At 31.1% G+C, this 26,576-nt stretch overlaps 1 protein-coding gene across 9 annotated transcripts in view; it reads right to left on the bottom strand.

The window, feature by feature from the left end:
• The window catches only part of LOC145296834 (oxysterol-binding protein-related protein 9-like), a 203,012-nt gene that overhangs the window by 38,935 nt on the left and 137,501 nt on the right, over positions 1–26,576 (bottom strand). For 5 of the 9 annotated variants that reach the window (XM_080142948.1, XM_080142950.1, XM_080142952.1 and 2 more), the window contains 3 exons: positions 9,557–9,676; positions 4,679–4,889; positions 1,390–1,499 (listed from right to left, as the gene is read on the bottom strand). In XM_080142948.1, coding sequence (XP_079999074.1) covers positions 1,390–1,499; positions 4,679–4,889; positions 9,557–9,676 — 441 coding nt within the window. The remainder of the gene's footprint in view (positions 1–1,389; positions 1,500–4,678; positions 4,890–9,556; positions 9,677–26,576) is intronic. The other 4 variants (XM_080142949.1, XM_080142951.1, XM_080142954.1 and 1 more) reach the window with 1 other exon arrangement.

Raw genomic sequence — 26,576 nt, 5'->3', positions numbered from 1 at the left:
AGAGTAAGAGTATGATTAGGTTCAGGAAGTGACTCAGTTTTGTCCTATTTCTTCTTGGCTAAAATGCAATTAGTGACAGTAAAACTAGTTACAACAGTGAGGTCACAAAATTTCCTGTACATTTTTTTAATATTAGTTGCATGGTATCATATCTGCAGAGTTATTAAACTGTATATACAAATACTCATCCAAGGATAGGTATTTGGCTAGTTAATAAAATGAACAATTTCACATTACAATAACTAAAATCAAGATTACATAATATATTACATCTAGAATCTTTCAATTTTAATCCGAATAAAATGATTTTAATTCTAAAAAAATTATCTAAAATCAGGGTCTTAGACTTAAAAGGTCTTAATAGATTGTAATTTAAGGAATTTTGTTTAATCAGTGTCTTTGAGTCAAATTTCATATAAATCTGAAATATTTTGATTTTCAAATGGGAGATTGTGTTCTTATTATGTCCCCTAACAACCTTCTAAAATACTCCAAAGAAATTGAAATTTGGAGAATATTAATTGATACATAATATTTATGGTTAAAATTTCATAAAAATTCTGAAATTTAAAAGAGCTTTCAGCCCACTGTCCCCTTTACATAAACTTTATATATATATATATATATATATATATATAATGAAATGCCATAGGGTTACAGATTGTATAATACTGTATACTTAAAGTTCAAATAAATATCAGTATCACTATTTATAAAGAAAGCTCAATATACAAGATAGAGCAATAATATAAATGGAAATTGTGAATTAAATTATGTAGAATTTCAAACTTTATTGTTTGACAAAGAGTATAAATAATTTTTAAAGTTTTTTCCTTAATCTATGGATTTTCAATGAATGGCTCATCTCATCGGAGGAAAAGTTATTAGCAAAATAGATATCGGTAATTATAAATTTTGCTTATAAGAATAAAAATTAAATTTAAAATGATAGTGTAAAAATAGTGTAAAAAGGATATGTGTGTTTATCTTTAAAATCTGATCAAAATATAACCCAAGACTTTTCTTAGTTCAGCAAAAGATGATTAAAAAATATATAGCATTTTCATATAAAGTGTATTTTTGTATAATATATTTGTTATATATGTGTATAGCAAAATTCATGCAAATATATTTAAAAAAAAAAAAAAAAATGGTTATTTAACATTAGTGTGAAAAATGTCCCTTAAAAGACATCTGACAGAAGTATAGTATCAGTAAACAATAACATTAGTATTCATAGACATACAAACAGGACGAATGTCCTAATAATTGTCAAATAAACAATAGCTTCTTCTCTTCAGTGTTAACTCTGGTCTTTCAACAGAGGTCATAGCTGATGCAGGTAATACAATACCAAGTTGAAAATCAAGTTGTCATAATCTAACTTACCATCAAAGATGTCATCTTCAGATGCAATAACTGGTGGTTGGGGTTGATCTCCAGGACCTTCTTCTGCTGGCGTTTGCATGGGACTTGTTTCACCGGATGTGACAGATTTCCTGTAGAACAAACAATTAAATATACAACATTTTTCCTCTAAATAAAGAAAATATATTAAAAGATTTACAAAATAGAATAAATGAACCAATAATAAAATGCAAGATTCCACCTATGACTTAAAAATATAAATAACTCAATTTAATTTATACTAGCAGGCCACCTGCCATTGCCCGGTAGTAAGATATGCTTAAATATGATATTTTAATTCATGCAGATTGTGTCTTTAGTATTACAGGGACAATTCTCTTTCGAATTTTATATTGAACCTAATATATAGCGGCGAGGTCAAAACTAAAATATGACTTGGGTGCCATCAGCTAGAATCAAAACCAAAATATACAACTCTCCACCCTCATTCCTTAGCTTCTAAGCCACGCCCATATAATTCACCTGTCATCCTTTTTTGAAAAGATCAAATCGTCCAATAATCAAAGATTCACGCAAGGGCACAAGCTCCACAGAGTTTTATAATTATATAGATTAAACAGTTATGCAATTTTTAAATTATTATACTTTAACACCAAGAGGAGTATGCAATTAAGAAAAGTGTACTCTTCATTCTTAGAACTGCACAGGACTATTAGAGCTGAATCCAACCACACTCGATTGACTGTGTGACTTCTCATGGTGGGTTTGATTCTAGATTCTGATTTACTTATATTTTTACACTATAAAAGAGACAAAAAATTCAATAAGATTTTTTTTCAACATAAGCATGTATTTTGTGGAAGTTATTTTTTGTTCAAAATACTTTGTATCTTATTTACCTCATGAATAATCTAAAATTTAAAAACAGAATTGAGCATTTCATTTTAATAGTGAAAGGAGCTTCACAATTTATGTCAGGAAAATGCATAATGAAAATTAGTCTATTTTAATTTTTAAAAAAAAAAGTATTTTTTATTTAAAAGATTCGAAAAAAAAAAAAAAGACACATTCATTACTGTTATTTTGAAATAGTATTGAAATACTCGAGAGAAAACAAGTATTTTAGAAAATATTTAAATATAATGAAAAGCTAATAATATGCATGTTCTAGAAACTAATAAAATTAATATACTAATGACAACATACATAATCATAATAGACGTTAATAGTTAATCTCATTCTGACATGCAATTATATAATCGAGATCTAATAAATTAGCTATATAATTGCATATTGAATATTAAAAAAAATTTACTTTTTTATATAAGCAAACATTTTTGGTAAGTTTACTAATCATTAATAGACACTGCGTTTCAAAATTAGTTTAAAATAATTACCAAGTTCATATAAAAATATAAAACTTTTACAAATATGAAAAGTTTTTTATTAAAACTTAATAATAAAATGCACAAATATTGAGTGACAAGTAAAAGAGACTCTGAAATGCACTTAATTTTAATACTTAAAATTGATATCTGATCATTTACTCATTTATTTAAAATGCAAAAATTTCAAGACTTTAAAATTATAATTTAGACATTTTTGCAAATATTAAGCTGTGCATGCATAACATATTTATGTGTATATATTTGTATGTACAGGATTCATTCTTAAACTAATTAACTGATCATTATTTTTTTTGGAACATAGTTGCAATACATAAGAGGTCCAAATATGATTTCTATTTAGTTTTATGTAGATGGGATGGAAGTCCATTATAAAAATTCTGATACCTCCAATATTTGTAAAATCTAAATAGGTATTAAACACAAAAACATATATCCTAAAAGTTAATTTCTTTAGTTTTTAAAAAGGCATAGAGACAAAAATTCCCATTTGAAAATTCAAATATATTAAATTTGAATTGAATAATAATCCCCCCACCCACCCACCCCCCACACACACACTTAAGCTTAAGCCTTCAATTTTAGATATTTTCTAGAATCAAATTTATGTAATGGATTTTCATCAGAATTGGAACAAGGAGTCTAGGTTTAATATCATATATTCATTATAATCTTTGCTAGAGAATATTAAAGTGATGCAAAACTGTTCTGTTTAGGGAATTCATTTTACTTGTCCTGAATCAAGTATTTTTCTAGTTTACTATAAATGTTGATATGCAAATGTTAGAATGCTGTTCAAAATAGAGATGAAAAATATTTGTTTAGATTCATTTAAAATGAACGATTGCCACTTGCTATTTTCATTGAACTAATCAAAACGAATTTGCAGATACACCAATAAGATTACACCAAATTACAAAAACGTGAAACTATAATTATTTTACAAATATTTTCTATCATTATGTCTTTTATCAATGCTCTTAACAATTTTCTATAATTATATGAATTGTAAAAGTAAAAATTTAAGATAAAAATTTAGTTGTCAAGTTACAGATTAATCAATTGATACACCTAAACATGCAGAATGATGAATACTCAGTGCAGTTGCAATGCATACAGATGATGGTTCTGTGAAGGGTTTGACTACACAAAATTTGATTTCTTTAATTGCTTAAAACAAATTTCTATGCCACTTTAAATACTACAGAATTAATGTTTACTCCAGATAATAGAGATCCTGGTCAGTGAGTTTTTATAACCATAGATTAAACAGCTGATAGTTCTCAAGTGATCTTGCTTTGTGGCCTACCTAAAATGATGAGATATCTACATATATTCCAACAAAACGAGCAGCGAGTGCACTTTGATTTCTATTGGTCAGAGACAGAAGTGTCTTTGATGCTTTAAACAGAGGGATGTTTGATTGGAAGAGATGTTTATCCTAATTGCAAGTCAGTCATTCAGTAGAGATACCAAGTATCACTGTAATGTCTCAAAATAAAACATTGTTACTTGTTTTAAACAAGAGTTTTGGTTTTATTTGGAATGAAAATATTTTTATTATAAAGATCATATGACCAGTGTTGAAATCAAGCACCAAATTTGAATGAAAACAATGAGCAGACAATCATGGCTTGTGCAGTGAATGTATGCAACCAAGTTCACTTGCAATGATATTCAATTATTTACACAAAAAAAAATTCAAATCATCACTTATTCTAATCTTCAAGATATGAATGATATTAAATTTATTTAAAGCCTGACAAGATGCTTACATGTATTTTATAAAAAAAAATATGCATTTTTCCTGACAGTAAATAAGGTTCTGATGAAACTATTGTACAAGTCAAAATATAATCAATAAATTTATATCAAAACAATGATAATAGCAATTGTGGACATACTCAGAGGTTGTCTTTGGTGATCCAAATCGATATTCTTCAGCATCATAAAAATCTTCATCTTCACTACTGGAATAGGAGATGTCAGGCACTTGTGCAGCAGACACTTGGTTTTGACCGGCATCAATTCTATTCATATTTAGAGGACTGCAGCCAGCAGGAGGAATATTGCTGCCATTCGAATTAGACACAACTGAACCTACACAGGTGAAAACTAATAAAATTATAGCAACATTTTTAAACAAAACATGCAAAAACTAACAAATATTAACAATTAAACAGAATTTTTGACTGAAACAAAACTTTAATTTCACTGACAAAATTAAAAAAATAAAAACACACAACAGAAATTACTATTTTCAAAACTCTCAAAATCTTGAATTTCTTCTTTCAAGATACAAACTGTCACTCCCCTCTTGAGTGATACCATTTAAAATGTGAATCTTCAAGAAACTACACATCGTAAGCAAACAAAATTAAGTAGGTTTCATGTTGAACAAAACAGGGCTTATTCATTAAATTTCAAACAAAAATTTCAGAAAGATCTAGCTCCATAAACATTAAATATACACAATACCCGTGGAAAAAACAGTAGTCTATCACTTTACAAACACTGTAGCAGGATTTGCGTAATAATCACAAGTATTTCAGTGATTCCTGATTTTAGTTGCTCTTGGGTTCTAGGAAGATTGATGGCAGTATTTTCATTAAAGTAGCTTCATAAAAAAATATAAAATAAATAAAAATCACAAAAGGTCAAACTATTTGTGAAACTTTGTAAAATCAGCTATAAATTTCTCCAAATTTCTCGTTCAAATTTTAATGAATAAATCTTGTATGAAGCCTATTTAATCATATCCATCTAAAATATATAGCTATTAACATATTCAGATCTCAAATTATGTTTTCAGAACAATCTGTATAATTAGAAAATTACTTTTCAGATTTTTTAGTTTTATAAAGTCTTTTTAAAAGATGGGATCGTTTAAACGAATAGTATCAAAAACTTAAAATTTTAAATATTTCCACAAATGTTATTTTTAAAAGAAAATTTTTTAGTGCAGTGCTATAAATTTTTGAGGCATCAATTACTAAAAAATAAAGAAAATATGGAAAATCTAATGTTAAAAAAAAAATATTGATTAATGCTATTCATTAGCTTTGTATCAACTCCCATACAAACAAATTTCATCACATTTTATCTCATTTTCACATCTATAGGTATCTCATAAAAAACAATATCTGGGAGGACTCCCCTACATACTCTTAAAAACAGGAGATAATTCTTGGAAGGTTAGTCTTATGACAAAAGAATCAATATTACTTTACCCATTAAAGATATTCAGATATGATAGGGGTTTTTTTGGGGGGGAGGAGGTTCATTTATTTAAAAATGCCTAGTCACAAAACATTATTTTCTTATAGTTACTTGGCCTTTTGATTAAGATCAAAGAGTATTTATTCTTCACATCTCAGCAACATTTGATGTTTTACTAATACCAGTATTTATGTAAATTATCTCCCTTTAAAATAAAATTCTAAAAATGTTTTTAAAATGCTATCCTTTCTAAAAATTTTGAGGAGGATGTTGTAGTTTGCTTTAAGTATTAGCCATAGTGTGAAAGGAGTTGTGTTTGAAAACTATGACAGTGTAGTTTTGTGTGTAATATCACCATGGCCACAAGCCGTGGAAGTAAAAGAATGAAAATATTGAAGGAATGTTTTTTTTTTTACTTTTTACCAACATTTTCACACAAGATGGTTGTGAATTTCCCAATTTTTTTTAGGTAAATGTTTTGTCATGGGAGAAAAAAAAGAAAGGTATACAACTATTCAGCTAGGGCTTTCATGTTTACATCAGTAGCTGGAAATTAGAATTAGATATTAGTTACACAGCCGGGATCGTTTGTATATTTATTTAATTAATTTCTGAAATATGGCTTGTGATTAGTGTAAGCATTGTTAGAAATTATTATAACCTTGTTTCATAAATAATACTGGGCAACATTTTTTTTACTTTTTGAATGTTGTCTAGATTTCTAAAAGTGATTTAGGGCATTTTTGTACTGCTAAACAGTAGCCTCTTACTTTTCAGTAACAATATGCCTTATTTGGGTTATATTTTTGTTTTACCAAAGTTCAAAGGGATAATTAAGTGGTCTCATATTAAAAACTTGAAGACAATTAAGAAAGTCATAATCAACAAGCAATGAGCAGAGCAAAAAAGTGCATTAAACTCCAAGAAGTTATTTTTTAGGTAGAAAACTATGGCGTTTGTTAGAAAATTATATCAAAAAGCGAAAGAATGAGAGAGCGAGGGAAAGGAAGAGAGAACAAGAACAAGAGATGGAAAAGAGAGAGCCAGAGAGAGACAGGTGGAGTGCTAATTAATTATTGACGTGAGAATGTATTTGTAATTAAAATGTATTTTATTAACAGTAATGAAAATGTATTATTGAAGTAAAACAATGTATTAAATTATAATTTTATTAACAAAAATTAAAATTATACTAACATTTCAGAAATTATTAAAGTCATGAAAATAGGAGGATCAGAAATATAATTTTGAGACGCACATTCAATGTTTAAAATAATACCATGTAAATTGCACATCAATAGTAATTTTATTTTAATCAGATTTTTCATTCAATTTTATAACTGAACACATCTTTATTCATGTTATGATGGTTTCTTTATTTCTAAACTTAATGACTTTGACATAACATTTCTTTCAATTTATTTTTATTCTCCCATTAACGCTTTAGCAATTGCCCCCAGCCCAACTACATAGCTTTCTAGTTTGTTTGGGGTTTTTTTGAAAAGTAAAAAATTTTTTTAATAGAGTAGAATGTTATTTAAAATAGTAGTTCTAACATTAAATACAGACATGTTCTTCTTAAAAAGCAAGACAGCTGACCACTCACCTCAGCCAAATTAAATTCACCTCCCCCCCTCCCTCACTATCGTTGCCCTTACTAAAATTTTGTTTACGTTGGATGAAAACTGGCTTCATATGTGTTGGTTTCAAATATAAATAACGAATACCATGTCATTTGAAATGACATAACATTGAAAAATATCAATATTTTTGACAATTCTAGTTTGTTTAAAATGGATTTGTTTAAGACATCATTCTTCAGTGCAAATACTGAATAAAAACTTTTTTTTTTTTTTAGAGGAAAGCAGGATACCCTCACTAAAGAAGTGTAGATATTTTTTAGATATAATTATCCACAGACAAACATTTCACCAACATGATACATTTAGTGATATTTGAAATAGGAAATACAATGAAGCCCAACTAAAGTATTTTAAAAGTTTTCAGGTGGTTATTATTTGGGAACAATTTTTCAATTGAAAAATCAAATGCTTTGAATTTGATTCATATTTGTTAGAAAACTCAAGCAAAATTTTCTGAATTTCAATTTTTATTTAAAACATTTCAGCCTTTGATTTTATACATTTTCTAGGTTCAAAATCAATTAATGGATTTTAATCAAAATTGGAATGAGGATTCTAGACATTTAGTATCATTACATAAATTGTTTAAATCTTGTGTCCATCAAAGTCAAGCAGCGACCCAATTTTCTTGCTTCCATTGCATTACGTTAGATTATATATGAAGATTATATTGTTTTATATATTAGATGAATAAAATAGAAACTGACATTCTATTTATATTTAAATAATGAAAAGTTACTTTGTCTCAAAAGACAAACAGAATTAGTGAGATTACAGAAACTAAGGTTTTTTTTGAGAAATTAATTAAACTTAAACACATGATTGTATTTCTTTTTAATTTTTTCGATGTAAACGAAAATCTTTTGTCTTTTCCTAACATTTCATTGTAATAAACAAATAATCGTCACAACATAAAGTTAGCGAATTTGGTGAACGTGTATGACGCTGTTGTTACTTAAATATCATTTTAGGGGCAGAAGATTTTCTTTCTCATGTATGTATGGAAGTTAAACCTGGTCAGTGAGGGTTGAGGACATGCATTGCATGGGGAGAAATGGGGATATATATGATTGTATTTCGTTTTAAGTTTTCCAATGTAAATAATGAAAATTTTTGGTCTTTTCATGACCAAGTGACTGAAACCCGGTGCCCTATCACTGGTTGATGTGGTTGTTTTTGTTTTATGGTATATCAACCTTTTTCAGGTTATTTAATGCCGAATCTAGTTATTTTGAAAACGATTTTTAATGGAGTATATTTTTTTTTTAAATCAGATTCTATTTAACCCATAATTGGGACCCTAACAGGTACTACCACACCGGGTCAGAGTGGACCTGAGAGCAATGGCAATTAAAGGGTGGCTCCACACTCCCCAAGGCTCGCAAGGTGGGGCCTCACCATCGGATATAGTTTTAGGTCATATCCAGGACCGTACCCACTGGGTCATGAATACTCGCTAGCAGTGGAGTGAGTACATCACATAAATGCTGTCATTTGTTTATCACTTGTGTAATATTGATAAACGAACATATTTAAATATCCTTTTAAAGGGAAGAATTTACCTAAATGCTGAGAGAAAATATCCCTAGGTTAATTCACAATGATGAACCATAGGCACCAAAATAGATGTCCATGAATAATTATATTTTAGAGTTTGTTGATTTTAAAGGCGAGAATGTTTTTTTTCAAGTCGGTGAATTCAACATTTTTTTTTTTTTTAAACAGAAAAACAATCTAAATTTAATTGTGATGAAAACCGGGAAGGCTTTAGAGTCTGTAGTTCAATCGCTTGAGGCTAGCTAAAAAATTATAAAAGGTCTGGCTTCTAAAATAATGAATTCGCTCTAATGTCACAAACCTGCTTTTCAGATGCACTTTCTACAATATATGAAATTGTTAATGGAACTTATATGTACCTACCAGAAGTGATACTGATATTAGGCATTGATTGACTGATGCATACATCATTTTCCAAACATTGGGCTTCAGTAGCAGTCTCCACACTGTCATGCAGGGAACCCTCTTGGTCTTGCAAGGAACCTAAAAAGATAAAAAAGAAATTTTAAGATGCAAGACGAAAACAATTTAACAACAAAATCAATTACTAGAGTAAATAAAATATTAAGGATACAATAATCAGAATGATTTGCTCAATAAAAAAAAATTATTTTTTTTAAATAAATAAATAGTATTTAGAGAAAATTAAAATAAACATTTTTTAACTAGTGTGCGTGGGATGGGGAGGGGGAGGGGGCAAAGGGCAGTCTTGTCCAGTCATAAAATATGCTTAAATATATTTGAATTCATACAGATTTTTTATTACTACAGAGCCAATTCGCCATTAAATGCTATATATATATATTAGTATTGATTTCTCGCCAAATAACCGAAGCAAATGTTAAGCAATGTTGAGCCTGACCAGTACCAGATGGGTGAACATTTGGGAAGGCTAGGCACTATGTACCTTTTGGGAAGGTTGGGCGTAGGGCCAGCACCCTCACCTCGAAAACGATAACTCCTCGCTACAAAAGCATCTACAAAGTTGTGGATGGCCTATGCTTCTCCAGAGACTCAAGCTATGGATGGATGGATTGATTGATTTCAAAAGTAAAAAGACTTGGGTGCCATCAGCTAGAATCAAAATCAAAATATTTAGTGCTCCAGCTACATTCCCTACTATTTGAGCTTTTGACAGATAGATGAGAACGATTTAAAATTAAACCATTTTAAGCTTCGTTTGAATTTGCGCATGCACAAAAATAATAGAAATGTCAGTTGAAATGAACACTTTGTATTTCAACTTGATGTATTTCTGTACGTGTTATTAATCCATCCAAAACAAAGATTTTACATGTTGTAAACCATCATTGGTGTACAATTACAGTTATCAGTTAAATATTTTCCCCCCAGGCACGCACACATTATATATATATATATATATATATATATATTACACACACACACACGTCTACTGTTGTATTTATATAGACATGACAAATATGTTTGTTCCAATAATATATCATTTTGGTGTTAGAAATTAAAAATGAGCAATGAAGGAATAAACTGGTTTCTTAAGTGAAATCAAGTTTTTTTGTTTTTTTTTTATTTGCTGGAAAAAAAAAAAAAAAAAAAAAAAACATCCTGATAATTATGTGTTCATTCTTGGTTGTGCATGTATGAAATAATTGTCAAGTTACATTGAATTATTTTGATATTTTGAAAAAAAAATAAATAAAACATGATTATTAGAATTTTACTTACCATTGCTAAATTGTTATAAAATGTGCTTGGCATTAACATTTTCTCCAATTGTTGGTTGTTGCTAATTTCAATGCAACTTATCTTTTAATGTGACCATCAAGAAAGGAAGAAGAAACTGATTTGCTTTATCATTTAAAATTTAGAAATAGAATGCAATTTGTTGAAAATAAATTCAGTTTCTTTAAACATTTGAACACAAATGCTGAATATCTGTCCAGGAAATAACAGTATTGCAAAACTTTTTGTATTATATTAAGACCAAAACAGTGAATTTAAAAAAAACTTCATTAACAAAATTAACATTTTTAAAATCAATATGCAAATTAGTTGAACTTGCAACTGATATCACATACATAAACAGTGTAGAAAATGTAGGGCATTTCTACTGCATAAAGCTTAACATTTTGACTTCATTGTTAATGTAAGAAATGGTTCAGACTTTTGAATACATATATATACACATACACAGGGTGCAATGATAAAATTGTCACCATAGAAAAGACGACATGATTCCATGATCATTTGATGAAAACCGGTTTCCTCTTTTTTGTTGCATACCATCAACTAGTTGGCCAGTTGTATACAAATCCCAAGACTTGAGGGACGTGCTCAGGGTAATGAAAAAAAATTTCCAGCCACGGTTATGGTCTTTGGTGTGATTTCAAGTGAGGGCCACATCATGCCACCTCACATTATCGAAGTCGGCTTGAAAATCAACACCAAAGTGTACCTCGATGTGCTGAAGAGTGTGGTGAGCCCCTGGTGCAATCAGGTGGCTGCTGGCAGACCCTGGGTGTGGCAGCAGGACTCAGTGCCAGCCAACAAGTCCAATGAGACCCAGACTTGACTTCAAAAGAAGTGCTACGACTTTGTACCCATCTCTCATTGCCCCACCTCCTCCTCTGACCTGAACCTGCTGGAATGTTTCATTGGGTTATACATTGAGAACATCAACATGACCTCCCACAACACCAAAACCAGCCTGATCGCTGCCATCTGCCGAGCTCCAGTCTGTGCTTGTGAAAAAGGCATGTTCCTAGTTTCAGACCCATATCGAGGCAGTGATTAAGGTTGAAAACGCCTACATTGAATAGATGTCGACTATACTACATAATCAAGTTATCTGAATTGATTTTTTCAATAAAAGTTTTAAAATAAAGCTGTAGTGTTGTTTTATTAAGGGCGACAATTTTATCGTTCCAATATATAATTCCTTTGTATCTAATCTAATATTAAGGGAGGTATTATATTTAGTTTAACATCTTTGTTTCATGCATTGGATAGCTTTTAGAAATTAACTTCCAAACTAATCTATCTCTGGCCAAATATTTATTCTTTCAAATTCATCATCATCACTTCCTCCATTTTCCTTGGCCTTCTTCTGTGAGCTGACCCTGCTATTTCAACTATTCTATGTCTACCATCTCAAGAACTCATCAAATCTGTCAATATGGCCATATTATCAAAGTTTTCTGCTTTGCACACTATACTAGCCATATTTGATCTTCCTCTGTGGTCATTAGATCTAAGTCTTTAAAACTCACAATACATATATCATACTTATTTTTCTCCATACAATTCATGTTTTCAACCCTTACTGGCTAGGTTTCACTGCCATACAAAGGTAATTCAAATGACCATACTGTATTACATCTCTGAATTTTTGAGATGAGGATTAGTTATTCGTATCATTTTGATTATTTGTAGTACTGTTCTTATTTTGAGAATCATTTTAACGTTTCAGAAGATGCAACTTCTTCAAATTCAACTTGTCGAACTCATAAATCTGCACAGAATTTCTTTATAAAAACATGTAAAAATAATGGGAGTCGGGGGATCCTCTCTAGTAACTAATAACTTTTTTCAATTTTCTTATTTTGTTCAAGCTGGGGATGGAGCATCCTACTGGATGTCAGACATTCACCCGCAATCATTCATGTCGTACAAAAAACCATGGTATTTCGTTATCTTTTCTCCCGCAACCGGAATATTGTGAAAATGGTACTTAAGATGATAACAGTAGTCTGTAGAATTGAGATGATACACATAATTCATTAGTATTGTTTTTATGCAAACAAAATGACAACTTATAAAAGCTGTAAGTTGTGACACAAAATTTGTACAGTAAATAGGGTTTTTTTTCACAATGTTTACAAAATATGTCCTTTTTTATGTCGAGTAACTTCTGTACATATAAATATTTGTAACTTGTACTGTCAAAATATGTATTTATGTTGATATGTATTCATCAAATAACATTTCAAAATCATTTAATTTGAAGTATTTTTTGTAAACACAAAAACTATTTCTAAGTGATTTCAATTGTACAACTTATAAGTTGGGATGCAAAAAAGAATATAACATTATTTTGACATGATTAGATGACTTCATCAGCACAGAAATGACTAAAATTTTTAATCATAAAAAAAAGAAACGCGTTTTATTTTTAAGTGCATGGCTAAATCATGTTAACATCAGTTTCTGTCAGATTCCCAATTTTGAGTTCAATTAGTACTTGCAATGGATGGTCATTTGGGAATGCTAGGGTCTGTAGGAAAAACACTTAATCCAGGTTTATAAATATGTAACAGCTTTGCTGAGAGTAAATCTGGCAACAGACTAAAGTCTTAGACCATTTTTTCTACCAATCCTATAAGGATTCACATTACTTGTATTTTGTTTGTTTTGTGGTATACTAAAAAGGTGTATATTTTATATACAGAGTGAAATTTAATCACCTTGACACACCCGTTCTCATTAGATCAATGAAATTAAGTGGCATTGAGTCTAGCGAGTATCAGATAGACAACCATTTGGAAATACTAGTTATGTTATATCCACTCACTGGGGATATGCATGCGGTTGAAGACTGCTTTTTATATTCCCTAGAAACTTCCATCTTTGGTGGAAGCTAGCTCAGCTCACCCAGGATGAATGTCGCATTGGGTATCATGCATAAATGACAAAGAGGCAGTGCAAATCTCGATCAGTAGGCTGGGCTCCACCATTTTGATTTTATTTCTCAATTACAACAATTTCTCCATTTTCTCTATAAATGATTATACTGTGTTGAGGGAAATATTTCCTGGGAGTTTGATGTTTTTATGGGGCATGAGATGGCTGGCACAGTCAACAGATTTAAACCCTGATTACTTTTCCCTTTGGTTGTACCTAAACGAAACGGTTTCCAACATCATCCTTAAGGATTTGAAGAAATAGATCTGAGAGGAATTAAACATTTTGCATCATTAATTATGCATGCAGTAGTCATACTTTGTAAAAGATTTTAGGGTTTTTTTTTTCTTTTTTGAATTCAACTGAAGAAAAGCTTCTTGCTTCCCCAAAAGATCAATTTTTAATATGGAAAAAATTTAGCTCCCTAAAAAGGGGCAATGAAACATTTCACCCAACCTATCTTCAAAAAAGATAATACCAGGGAGGATAGCATCCTCAAGCTGAATAGATACTACACTTTAATCTTATCCAAAAGTCTGAGAAAATAACTGCAATTGGGATATCAGGATAGTTGGAAAATTTTCCCACTTTTACTTGGCTTTGCACAGATTTTGGATACAATTAGTCTGAATTAAAATTCACACTTATTTTTGTTAATATTGAGAATCAAACTTCACTGGCAGTCATGATTTTCTTTCTTTTTTTTTCTTTTTCTTCCCTCCTCCCCAATTATTTTTTTTTCTCTATTTAAAAAAAAAAAAAAAAATCTTTGCACATTCTTATAAAACAAACGAAAAATACTATTTTTGGCAGAATTTAATAAATATCAAAGTAAAAATAAAAATATTGATAATTTAAATATAATTTAATTTATACTAAAGAAAATAGTCATAAGAAAACCGGAGATGAATGTTTGTTTAAAACATGAAACTATTTAAGTAAATTAAAACTTTATTTCAGGACAAAACAAAAATCTGTTTTAGCCAATGTGTGGGGAAATATCAAACAAAACAGGCAAATATTGAATTGTTATTTTCCTACTAGACTAACTAGTAAAGGCAAGGTAAAAATAAAAAAAAGATCAAAGTGTTTTGTCCAAAATCAAATGAAGAAATACTCCTAAACCGAGGGAATTTTAATTTTTGTACAGTGCCCTTCCCTATCCCCCTTTTTTTTTTATTGCGATTGCTCCAGAAACAGCATGAAGTCACTTGATGTAAGAAAGCTAAAAAGAATAAACGATTATCACAAAGACGAGAGATAACTACTATTCTTAGACAAAACTATATCTGCCCTTGTGGGGAGGAAAGTAATGAGGGATTTTTTCAGTTTTGTTTGAGAGTATGTGTATTTTCATCTCGCAAATAATTTGCTATTAGTATTAGCATCTATTATGACTATGCAATTTATATAATCATGTACTAAAAAAAAAAAAACGAAGCTATAAAACTTGACATAATGATATGGGACAAGGAGCAACCTTAGAAGTTAGTGTTCCTAATGATGCTGGGTTACAGACCTGAGAAAGAAAAGATAAACAAATACCATGGTCTTTTGTACAACATGAAAATAAATTGGCATATTAGGAAACTCTCCATCATTCTAGTAATTATAGGAGCAACTGGACTAAAAGAATTTCAAAAACTACCTAGCAAATGCACCCGGTGAACCAATTGTGAGAGAGTCAAATAATTGGACAAAGGGATGGTTAAAATCTTAAGATCTCTTAGTTAAGATTGCGGGTGTCAGACGTCTGATAGGATGCTCCATCCACGCTTGAACAAAATAAGAAATTTAAAAAAGTTATTCGTTACTAGAGATGACCCTCTTTTATTATTACTTTTCGACTAAAAAGTACCAATATGAAATAACGAGCTGTACCTATCCGATGTTGCCCGGGTTTTTTCTTTACTTTCAGTTTTGCTTCGCTTTTTCTTTTAAATCTCATAATTTACGATCATCCCCCCCCTTTTTCTCTCTTTAATTCATAAATAACTGCCACAGCTATATATTATTATTTTAATAAATATTCTGTATAATTCTATGTGTGCACGCTATGCTAGGTCAACTAAAGAGAAATTTGAGATTTGATGAGAAAGTGTACATATAGTCTAAAAAAATCTGGCGGTAAACAAAAAAATTGTCCTTAAAAACGCTTTCATATCAGAAAGTGGGTACTAAAACTATAATTAAAAAAAAAAAGCACCAAGTTTTTTTTTGTTTGTTTGTTTTTTTCAAACACTGAAAACGTTAAGATTTTAGGGTTTGTATTACTGTACCACATAGATTCGAAAAAGTTGTCAGAAAACAAATATATAACAAATAAATGTTATCAAAGGCAAGATAAGTTACTCCATCTTGAATGTTCCAATACATCGGTAAACACTGTATGGTTTTCGAGCTAAATAAACATGTTACATTGAATAAAAACACGAAAAATATATTCAGTTTGGTAGCAAAGTAACTTATCTTGCCTTTGATAACATTTATTTGTTATATATTTGTTTTTTGACAACTTTTTCGAATCTATGTGTACAGTAATACAAACCCAGATTTTATTTTCCTGCAAGGATAGAATACCACTTATTTTATCCACGTGTATTTATTAGAGTTACGTATAAGCAAGAAACACACATATACGGGATCTTGTCTGACGTTTTATTAATACAGAAATATGAGGCTAAAAATCATGGGTATTAAATCAGAGAACACTACGATAGCGTGACTAATGCCGAAAGAAATGGCCACGTATTCCCTGGAGTTCAGAGAGGGGGGGGGGTCCATCTCTTTCAACTATTTTTTTTTACCTCGCTGCATTTATTATTTTTTCTTAATCTGTTTTTTTTTTGTTTTTTTTTTGTACTAAATTGAATATTTGATTTTACTAAATTGGTAAAATATTGTGTAAGTAACGTAGTTGCGAGAAACACAGACACGCGAGAATAGGTCACACAAGTTTATTAATATAAAGAAATTGATGTTAAAAAATCACCTGTATGATTATCTTAAAAGGAACAAGGTTGTAAAATTGAAAACTTAAATTATAAGTGATGACGTCCAATGATGTAAGAAAGTAAAAGTGGCGTGATGAGAAAATAAACTCGGCCCAATCTCGATGTCGTCGTCGTCAGATGTACTAATGACTTATTAACACCAGCAGCCGAAGTGGGCGGTGCCCGATTGAATTTCGGTACTTGCGTTGTGTGTGTGTGAGGTCGATCAAAAAAAAAAAAAAGTCCTTTTTTTGTTCGGTTAGGCTCACATTGAAAGAGGAAGGAATCAAGTGTTCAAAGAAAGCAAAAAACACCTGTTAATTAGAGTGTGAATGAGCGAGGAAAAACAGAGAAATGGGGGGGGGGGCCAGTAAAAATAGTGTTTAGTTAAATCTCAAAAAGTAAACATGGTATAAATTGAATTATTGCACCTTCTGACAACTATTCTATCTGGTATTAAACACTATAATATTTTCAGGCAAAATTGTATACTCAAAATTAAAAATGTTCTGTTACTTTTTAAGAATTAAATATCAAATAAAAATGAAAGTTTTACTGAAAATCAAATAATTCGAATTAAAACTTTTCAATTTTATTTTTTAATCATTTACATCTGTTTGAAACCGTTTAAATTAAACTTAAAACGTTAAAAAGTTTATGATATAAGAGAAACTGTCTCTTGATAGCGACTTATTGTTAGAAATTCAGAATAGCCGTCACAAGGAGAAATAATTCAATTTTCCCATAAAATAACGAATATGTTTAATACTGTTTCGTTTTTGAAAGATAAGAATCAGCTACCGATTCAATCACGTGGCATCTTCTGAAAATGATAAACAAGTTTTCTTTTATATTGTTATATCATTTCATTTGTGATCAAGGATTATTCTGAAGGTTCTTTGTAAATTGTATTAATATACGGAGAATTTTTTTTTTTTTTTTTTTTTTTGTGACTTAAGCAATTTCGACTATCAACTAAGAAAGCGGAATCAAGTTCCAAGTTTTACCGAAATACAAATAGAAATGGCGTTCTTTATTTACCAAACATTATATATTAATCAATTAGAAAGCTCAAATCCTGATTTTCCACCCCTGATGTAAATAGCCTTCTCCGCATAATATTTAAATCTTAGCATGTTAGTACAGTCAGCAAAGTAGGAAACAAGGAAGGAATTCCAAAGTTTAACAGTTTGAGCAAAAAAAAAAAAACTATTACGGTTTTCCGGCACCTCTACAGTCAAGAGGTGAGATTTTGCTGCTTGTCGAGTTAATCAAAGAGTATAAATACCTTGTAGAAGTACCTTGACACCATTACAGAACACACTTAAATACAAGATATAACCAATGGTTTATTTCGTTAAATAATCTTTTGGGGAAAAAATCGATATGTTCGTTAACGTTTGCAAGTCTCTCCTGTAAAACTGAATTGATAACGTTGATGTAAGTACCGAAATTTTCTGGGATACATAATTCCTAAAAACTACCATACAGGCATCCACATGCAAATTAATTCTCTTCTTGTTTTCGTTTTAGTAGATTTCTATAGAATTAATAAAGCCCCCTTCCCATGTTAATAGCTTTCTAAGTTTGTTTGGGAATGTTAAACTGCACAAGTGTTGAAGTGCCTTTTTTCGTTTAAGGGAGAATGTACTTCAGCAGTGGGACTTTCTCACAAAATTAAAATGCATATCACTTTGAACGCAGGACTTTACAAAGTATTTCAAATAGAAGCGCACACTCCTTACATTCAGCCAGAGTGAAACGTAAGCAACATTAAGGGAAAGAGCATACTTTTTTTTTTTTCGCTTGTTTACATTAAAATAGTAATGCTTATTACGATGAATAATATAAAGGTTTTAGTTAAACAGAGTAAACGAGAGAATGCTTAAAATGACAATAAAGAGAGTCGCCAACATAAGTCCGGGACTTATTATGTTGGCGACTCTTTTTATTGTCATTTTAAGCATTCTCTCGATTACTCCGTTTAACTAAAACCTTTACTCCCGCACTGTCAGACTCTCTCCCATCGATGAAATGTTGTATCCCTTTGCCTGTTTTACAAGTATTTTAATGGTAGATGCTCCGACGAATTTGTACCTCCTCGACAAACATAACAAACAGCAAAATCCCACCTCTACACAATAAAGATCGACAGATGCCAAAAAGTCTTGTACTCTAATAGTTTCTTCCCTAGAACTGCTAAACTTTGGAATTCCCTCCCGGGTGTCTGCTTCCTTGATGGTACTGACGTGCAGAAGTTCAAGTGTAATGTAAACAGACATATCAACTCCCTACCTAGTATTCCTGCAAACTATGTCCCAGATAGTAGCCCCTTTACATCAAAGCGATGAAGGCATGAAATTATAAAAAGGGCTTGTTTGCTTACTAGAATAGTGGCGCCATGGCGCAAGCTAAACAGATGTTTTTTTGAATAGGAACACAAATAAAACACAATATTTTTGTCTATTAAACTAATTAAAAACTAAGGTAAATTTTTACTTACTTTCCACTTTAACAATCGCCTTTAAAATGACGACTTTACGAGGTTTTCTGGTATGCTGAAACCGAATATCGCATTTAAATTTACCGCAAACAAGTAGTTTTCCTGATAATAAGCAATGTAATTCATTGTTATATACCTGGTGGCCATTTTTGTACGCGCATGCGCGCATATTTTTGGCATATTCGAAAACCTATAAAAGTCATTTTAAAGGTGATTGTTAAGATGGAAAAAAAAAAAAGTAAAAATTTACCCAAATCATTTTATTTTTTTAATTGATAGTTTTTATTCAAAGCTTTAAAATCACATGTGTCGAATATTTCGGACTTGATTTAAAGTGTAGTACATATTCTATTTTCAGTCAGAGGAGGAGAAATCCTCTTCGACTGGAACAATTTCCATTTTTGTCTTAATGGAGAACTGACCTATTTTGGAGAGATGGATTTTCTTCACATTAAAAACTGACCCCGTGTCTAACTTTGCCCTCGTGGGAAGGGGTAAGTAAATAGGTACTATGACGTAAACGGTGTTTACGGCCCCATCTTCAACCTCTTTTCAAGAGCAGCAGCACGATCGTTGTGAGAAAGTAATCATTTCAAAGCTTTTATATTGCCAATTCGAAATTAGAATGAACGGTTATAGGTCACCGATTCTGGTGTTTTTTAAGTACGTAAACCAAAGGAAAACGGTACTTTTTAACCGCGACACTATTCTAGCAAAGAACCTTGTTTCTCAAAGAAAGAGGAAGTATGGTTTCGTTATTTCATTGACATTTCAACAGATGAACACGAGAGAAAGAAGAAATCGACAAAGAAAGAGAAAAAAAAAAACGAAGAAATTTAGGCCGAAGAGAAAAAGTTGGAATAAAATGGAAACATTCCTTCTTTAGGAACTGATTGTTCTTATAATAATGCACTCACAGAGATAGACTGTCATCTAATAATAAAAATTATATATATATATATATATATATATATATATATATATATATATATATATATATATATACCAACCACAAGTAAAAACTGAAAAGTCGATACTAGCGATTATTTGTAGACTTCATTTTAAAATAAACATAACGATAGAAAGAAGCAGAGAGGATTAACCGGAAAGCCAAAGAGGCAAGCCACGACAGGTGGTTGTTGTTGATTTGGGTGGGAAGAGAAGTTTGGCGAAAGTTTATATATATATATCAACATTTACTTACTATCGACATGATCATGCCAGTAGGGCAATACTAATAATCAGACAGTCCATTTGTGAATGATAAAGTGTATTTACACACACAAATTCAAAAATGTATTGCACACTACGAGACTGTGTGTGCGTACACATGTCCGATTGTCAGCTTGTCTCCTCGGGCGAGTGCTGTGAAATTTATTTTTTTTTTTTTAAATTAAAAGCTGCCCCTCCCCTCCACGCTTTCCGTTGTAAAAAGAAAAAAATACAGGAAGTCGTGACTTCACCGGCGATTTCGTCCCAACATTTGAACAATTATATCTATTGTTTAGATTACATAAGACAGAGAAATGTGAAATAATAATCGGAACTTAAAAAGAAGTGGTTACGGAGACTCTTTTGGTTACTACTCGTAGATTATTTTCAAATCATTAAGATTTTGAACAGATAAATAAACAATAATATACCTTTTCTTGATAACATTAATAACACAAGGAGTGTTTGTTTTAAACTACAATCTATCTATCTATATATCTATAAAAGTGAACGTGTGTGTGTGTGTGTGTGTGTGTGTGTGTGTGTGTGTGTGTGTGTGTGTCTGCGTACATTTCCCTACGCAATAACTCTGTCAATTTAAAGTCTACAGACTCGAAATTTGATATTCAGGATAGTGAGATTTGGGAAAATCGATGTGATCGGTTTTCGGCCAGAATTTTCGCTGTTAAGGGGTCAAAGTTCAATGATTTGACCTTTGAGAACTCTACCAAACTCCTCCGACAATTTTGGATCTACACACTTAAAATTTTAGATATAGGTTCCTTGGACATGTATCTAACTTAATAACTTGATTTGAGCCCAAAAGAATAAATGTTAAGGAGTCATAATAGGGATAAAAGTTGAAAATTTTTTTTTTTTTTTTTTTTTTTTTTTTGCTCAGCATACACATCCAAACACCCGGGCAACGCCGGGCACTCATGCTAGTATATCTATAAAAGTGAACGTGTCTGTGTGTGCATTTCCCTACGCAATAACTGCCAATTTTTAGTCTACAGACTCGAAATTTGATATACATGGTACTGAGATTTGGGAAAATCTTTGTGATATGTTTTCGGCCAGAAATTTGGCTGTTAAGGAGTCAAAGTTCAACGATTTGATTTTGAGAACTCTACCAAATTCCTCCGCCAATTTTGGGTCTAAGCACTTAAAATTTTAGATATAGGTTCCTTGGACATGGATCTAACTTAATAACTCGATTTGAGCCCAAAACAATAAATTTTAAGGAGTCATAATAAGGGTCAAAGTTTTTAAAAAATTTGACCTCTGCGGTCACTACTAAATTACTCAGACAATTTCTGGTCTAAACATTTGAAATTTTACATAAAGGGTATTCAGATATAGGGCAAGTTTTTTTTAATCGGTTTGGGTAGAAAATTTGAACTACAAATATATAAATATATGTATGTATGTTTGCATGTCTGCCTAAAACTTTCGACAGAAGCAACAGATTTTCACAGGATCAGTATCGTTTTGAAGCTGGACCCTTCAGACAACAAATACCGAAAAATTGGCTAAAAACATTAATTTCTTCACCCTCAACTGGGCACTTTTCTACAGGGAGAGGTCGCTTTTTTCGCTGATATTTGCGAAACTCATCCCCTTTTTTCGATTGTCTAGCCTTAAACCCACGTCACTTCTGGTTTGGCGGTGGTCGTAACAGCAAAAACGTCACGTTTTTTTCACATTCTTTTCTTCCTTCGCGGTACGGGTTCAAGCCTGCCTTCCTACTACCACTTTCTTTTTTTTCTTTTTTTTTGCTTAACATACACATCCAAACACCCAGGCAACGCCTGGCACCCATGCTAGTCCCAAAAATATTAAAAATAGAAAATCCAGTTTAAATTACCTCGCCTATTTCGCTAGTAGTTAAATCCTATTCCAGTCACCATAATTATTTAGAAGGGAATCCGTTTCGATATTACATCCAAAACAATTTTTAGTACTTATACACTTTTGTAATCGTTCTGAAATAATATTTAGAAAATCATTCTTAACATGGGGAGGGGAGTCTGTTTTGTAATTATTCTGTACTTTCACCTAACAATTTGCTAAAAAAGATATAAAACTTGAAATACTTTCTTTTTAAATAGCACGGTAACAAAAGTGCAAAGCATCCAACTTTTTTTTAAATTAAACTACGATTTAGTTTAATAATAATAATAATAATAATAATAATAATAATAATAATAATAATAATAAATAAATAAATAAATAAATAAATAAATAAATAATAATCCGTAAATTATAGCAAGTTAAATTTGTAAACGTGACTGAAACGGTGAACTGAAAACTCAACCAGAAAAATATAGTTGGTCGCCATCTTTATAAACAAACTGAGATCGATAACTAGAGTTCATAATTTTATACTTTAACAACAGTGAACCATTTTTGATGGGATAAACACAATAACAAAGGAAAACATTTTATTTTCTCAGGTGAAAAGTTTTTCAGAAAAAAATATAAAATGGGACTTGTTTTTACAAAAAGTGGCCAAGAAATAATATATAAATGTATAACAAATAAACGTTAGCAAAGACAAGAGAAGTTACTTTTCTACCTAGTTTGATAGGTTTTTAGTGGCTTGATGTAAAATGTTTCGTTTTTCTTTAACAAAAACATGTTTTAAGTAAAATGAGTCTTGCTCAAATCAATTTCACTCTAAATAATTTAGGTGACTGAAATAAGAATTAACCTCACGATGTATTCGCCACAAATCTTGGATAAAATCGATTATGGAGCCTTTTTGTCTTGAAGTAAAATTATAATTTATTTTTTATATATAAACTGTATATAAAACTGAACTTTTTATACCAATTTTCTTTCATCATCAAAATCCATTTTCTTTTCAGTTAATTATCGACTAGTATTTCTAAATTTTTGCTTTTAAATTCGTTAAAACTTGTTTTGTGTAAAAAAAAAATGTGTAAGTTTTAGTTTTGTGTAAAATTTTTAAAACAATAAAGATAAACATGGCTGAAGTAGAAAAAAGGTTTTATTGAAATCAATAATCGAGATAATTATTATTATTAGTCTCTAATAAACTTGTAATCTCTTATAAAGTTTCATATTTAGGTCAAGCAGTAATCATCGTAACGGAAAAATCGATTTGCGTTTTTAGAGTTTAAAAATAAACTGCCCCCTCCCGCCACCCCACTATAAAAATGCTGAAATGAAAATAAATTTAAAAAATAAAATAAATAAATAAATAAAAACTTTCCTCAAAACAACATGACGTTACAAGATTAAAGATTAAAGGATAATCCACATAAATGTTCCTTTTGATTGTATCCCGATGTTGCCATAAAATTGCTGACTTCCTTTAAATTCGAATTTGATTCAACCAGGCTTCAAGAGAGGATTGAGATATATTTGTTTTGTCTTCAGTCAGATTAAATAAATCCTAACAGACTGAGGCAATATTTAACTTTATCCCATCCAAAATGTCCCCCCTTTTTAAAGGGCATTCAAAATTTGATTTTGACCTTATGGGGAAGTAAGTAAATAGGACCGAGTGAAACCCTTCATTTTATGTAGAATTTTGCTAGAATTTCACCTGCATTACAGATTTTGATTTTTAAAAGTTTACAATATTTTAACAGTAAATTTAATTAAGGTTCAAACGAATAAATTAGATAAATAATCTTTGAAAAAAAATGAAATAATGGTCCAGAAAATAATTTCAGATTCTGTTTCAAAATATTTGTTTTAGATTACTGGAATTAAACTATATATTCTTCAGATGAAAACAGCTTTAACATTCTTTGCCTTTAGCAACATACAAATGTCAAGCTAATCAAAAAACTCGATTCCAGTAAAGCAACTGGCCTTGACAGCATTCCTATTATAGTGCTTCAACCAGAACTAGCTCCCATACTTACAAAGCTGTTTAGAAGTTCAGGTGATCGGTCATCTCTCTCTCAATACAGACCAATCAGTCTCCTGTGCATCATGAGTAAGTTGTTGAAATCTGTGTTAAATAAAGTAGTCAATCACCTCAGCAAAAAAAAACCTCCTCATTGATATGCAATATGGTCTCCGTTCTGCTAGATCTACAGCAAATGTACTAACAGTTATATTTCTTAGGATTAGCGAATGTCTCGATGGAGACTTCCTTTCTAGGGCAATTGCTAGACATATCAAAGGCCTTTGATAGGGTATGGCATAAAGAACTACTCCACAAAATCTCGAGCTACGGTAAAGCTGGAAATGTCTTTTCAATTATTAAACCATTTCTCTCCGATAGGTTCATAAGAGTAGTGATTGATGGGCAGAAATCAGAAGCTTACAGTATTTATGCTGGAGTCCCTCAGGGGTCCATCCTAGCCTCAACTCTCTGATCTACATCAATGATCTCCTAAATCACATCCCAAGATCATTCGTAAACATTTATGTTGACGACACTACCATCTAAGGCAACACTTTAAAGGCCGTAAACGACAAAGTTCTCTCTGATACTCTCTCTTCTGATCTTGATCACGTGGTGCAATGAAGAAAGAGGTGGCTGATTAATTTTAATACATCTAAGTCAATCTTCTATCTTTAGATCATCAACGCTCTGATCCCCATCTGGCATCAATTAAAATGAATGGCTCTCATCTTGGGTAAGCTCCATGTTTTGACAAGCTTATGGGTCTGACCTTTACTTCTGATCTGAGATGGAACACATACATCAAATCCATTGCCAAGGTTGCTGGAAAGATGGTGCTCCAGTAGATATCTCACTGCTGATGCAATTCTCTACCTGTATAAGAGCCAAGTACATCCAAGAATACCACATCTGGGCAGGAGCTGCTAAAAGCACCATATGCTGCCTTGACAGAGTTCAAAATAGACTAGTGAGGGATGCCCTTTGCAACCTCTTTTCCACAGAAGAGACTTGTGAGTCTGTCTCTGCTTTATTTTTATTTTCATAGGAAATATTCGTCTGAGCTCCAATCTATGGTCCTCCTTGTTCTGACTTTCACGAAAAACACTCAACTAGCTGAAACCAAACCACTATCAATAATTTCACCCATTCTTTATCTGTGCCTAAGCCTAAATGTAGATTCCATGAACAAAGCTTCTTTCTTAGAACTGCATGCCTGTGGAACTGTTCTATTTTCCTGCTTTCCAGCTAACTACAATATGGCTGTGAACAAGTTCTGGATGAGCCGTCCCCTTAAGTAATTCAATTTACCAAATTTCCACTACTAATGATTATGATAGTTTCTCATTGACTACAGTAGACTCATTAACCTTTATCCTCGAATAGACTCCGGGCCTTGATAAGCAGCGACTCCTTAAAACAAAAAAGCTGGGATTGACGTTTAGTATCTGTTCTGATGCTACATTTAGTCTTTTGTTTGTCCTCAATCAGTGTAGTAGAAGACTGTAGACTGAAGCAATTTTTATTTTTGTTTCGGTGCCCCTTTCTTGAGGGCTGCCCCCCCCCCCCAAAAAAAAAAACACACATTGTGTTTGTAACTCTGCTCTCGCAAAAAAGCAGGTAAATAGGGAAAGCTTTAACTTTTCTTTGTACAAACATTTCTAAAACACTAAGCTTACAAAACCATTTCAATAACAAAATTTATCTTCTTTTTTTTTTTGTTGCTTGCTTGCTGTGCGACTTTTTATACACAATAAATACAATTCTGAAACCCAACGACAATTACATTTGATATTGGGTGAGGAAAATTAAAAATATCTGTGCCATTAGGGATCAAATTTCTTCATCGTCTTAAAATATACTTCAGTAATTTCATACCCTAATTTGAAATGAAACTAAGGAAAATTCCATTCATTTTTGTGTATTGATATTCATATTAAAAACACTTTTTTTCTTTTTTATTTAAACAGGAAATACGACTTTGTTATATATGGGCCGTGGAATTGCTTTCATCTGCAAAAGATCTAGCTAATTTGTATATTCTTTTAAATATTCATTTTAATTAATTCTCTATTTTTTTTTTTTTCGGTTTTCTTATGGGATGATCATCTTTAGTTAACTATTACGTAT

This window comes from Euprymna scolopes, chromosome 17, assembly GCF_053919585.1.
Source record: "Euprymna scolopes isolate OS-2025 chromosome 17, ASM5391958v1, whole genome shotgun sequence".
Lineage (NCBI taxonomy): Eukaryota > Metazoa > Mollusca > Cephalopoda > Sepiida > Sepiolidae > Euprymna > Euprymna scolopes.
Note: the sequence above shows the minus strand (reverse complement) of the source record. Positions and strands in the feature narration are given on the sequence as shown.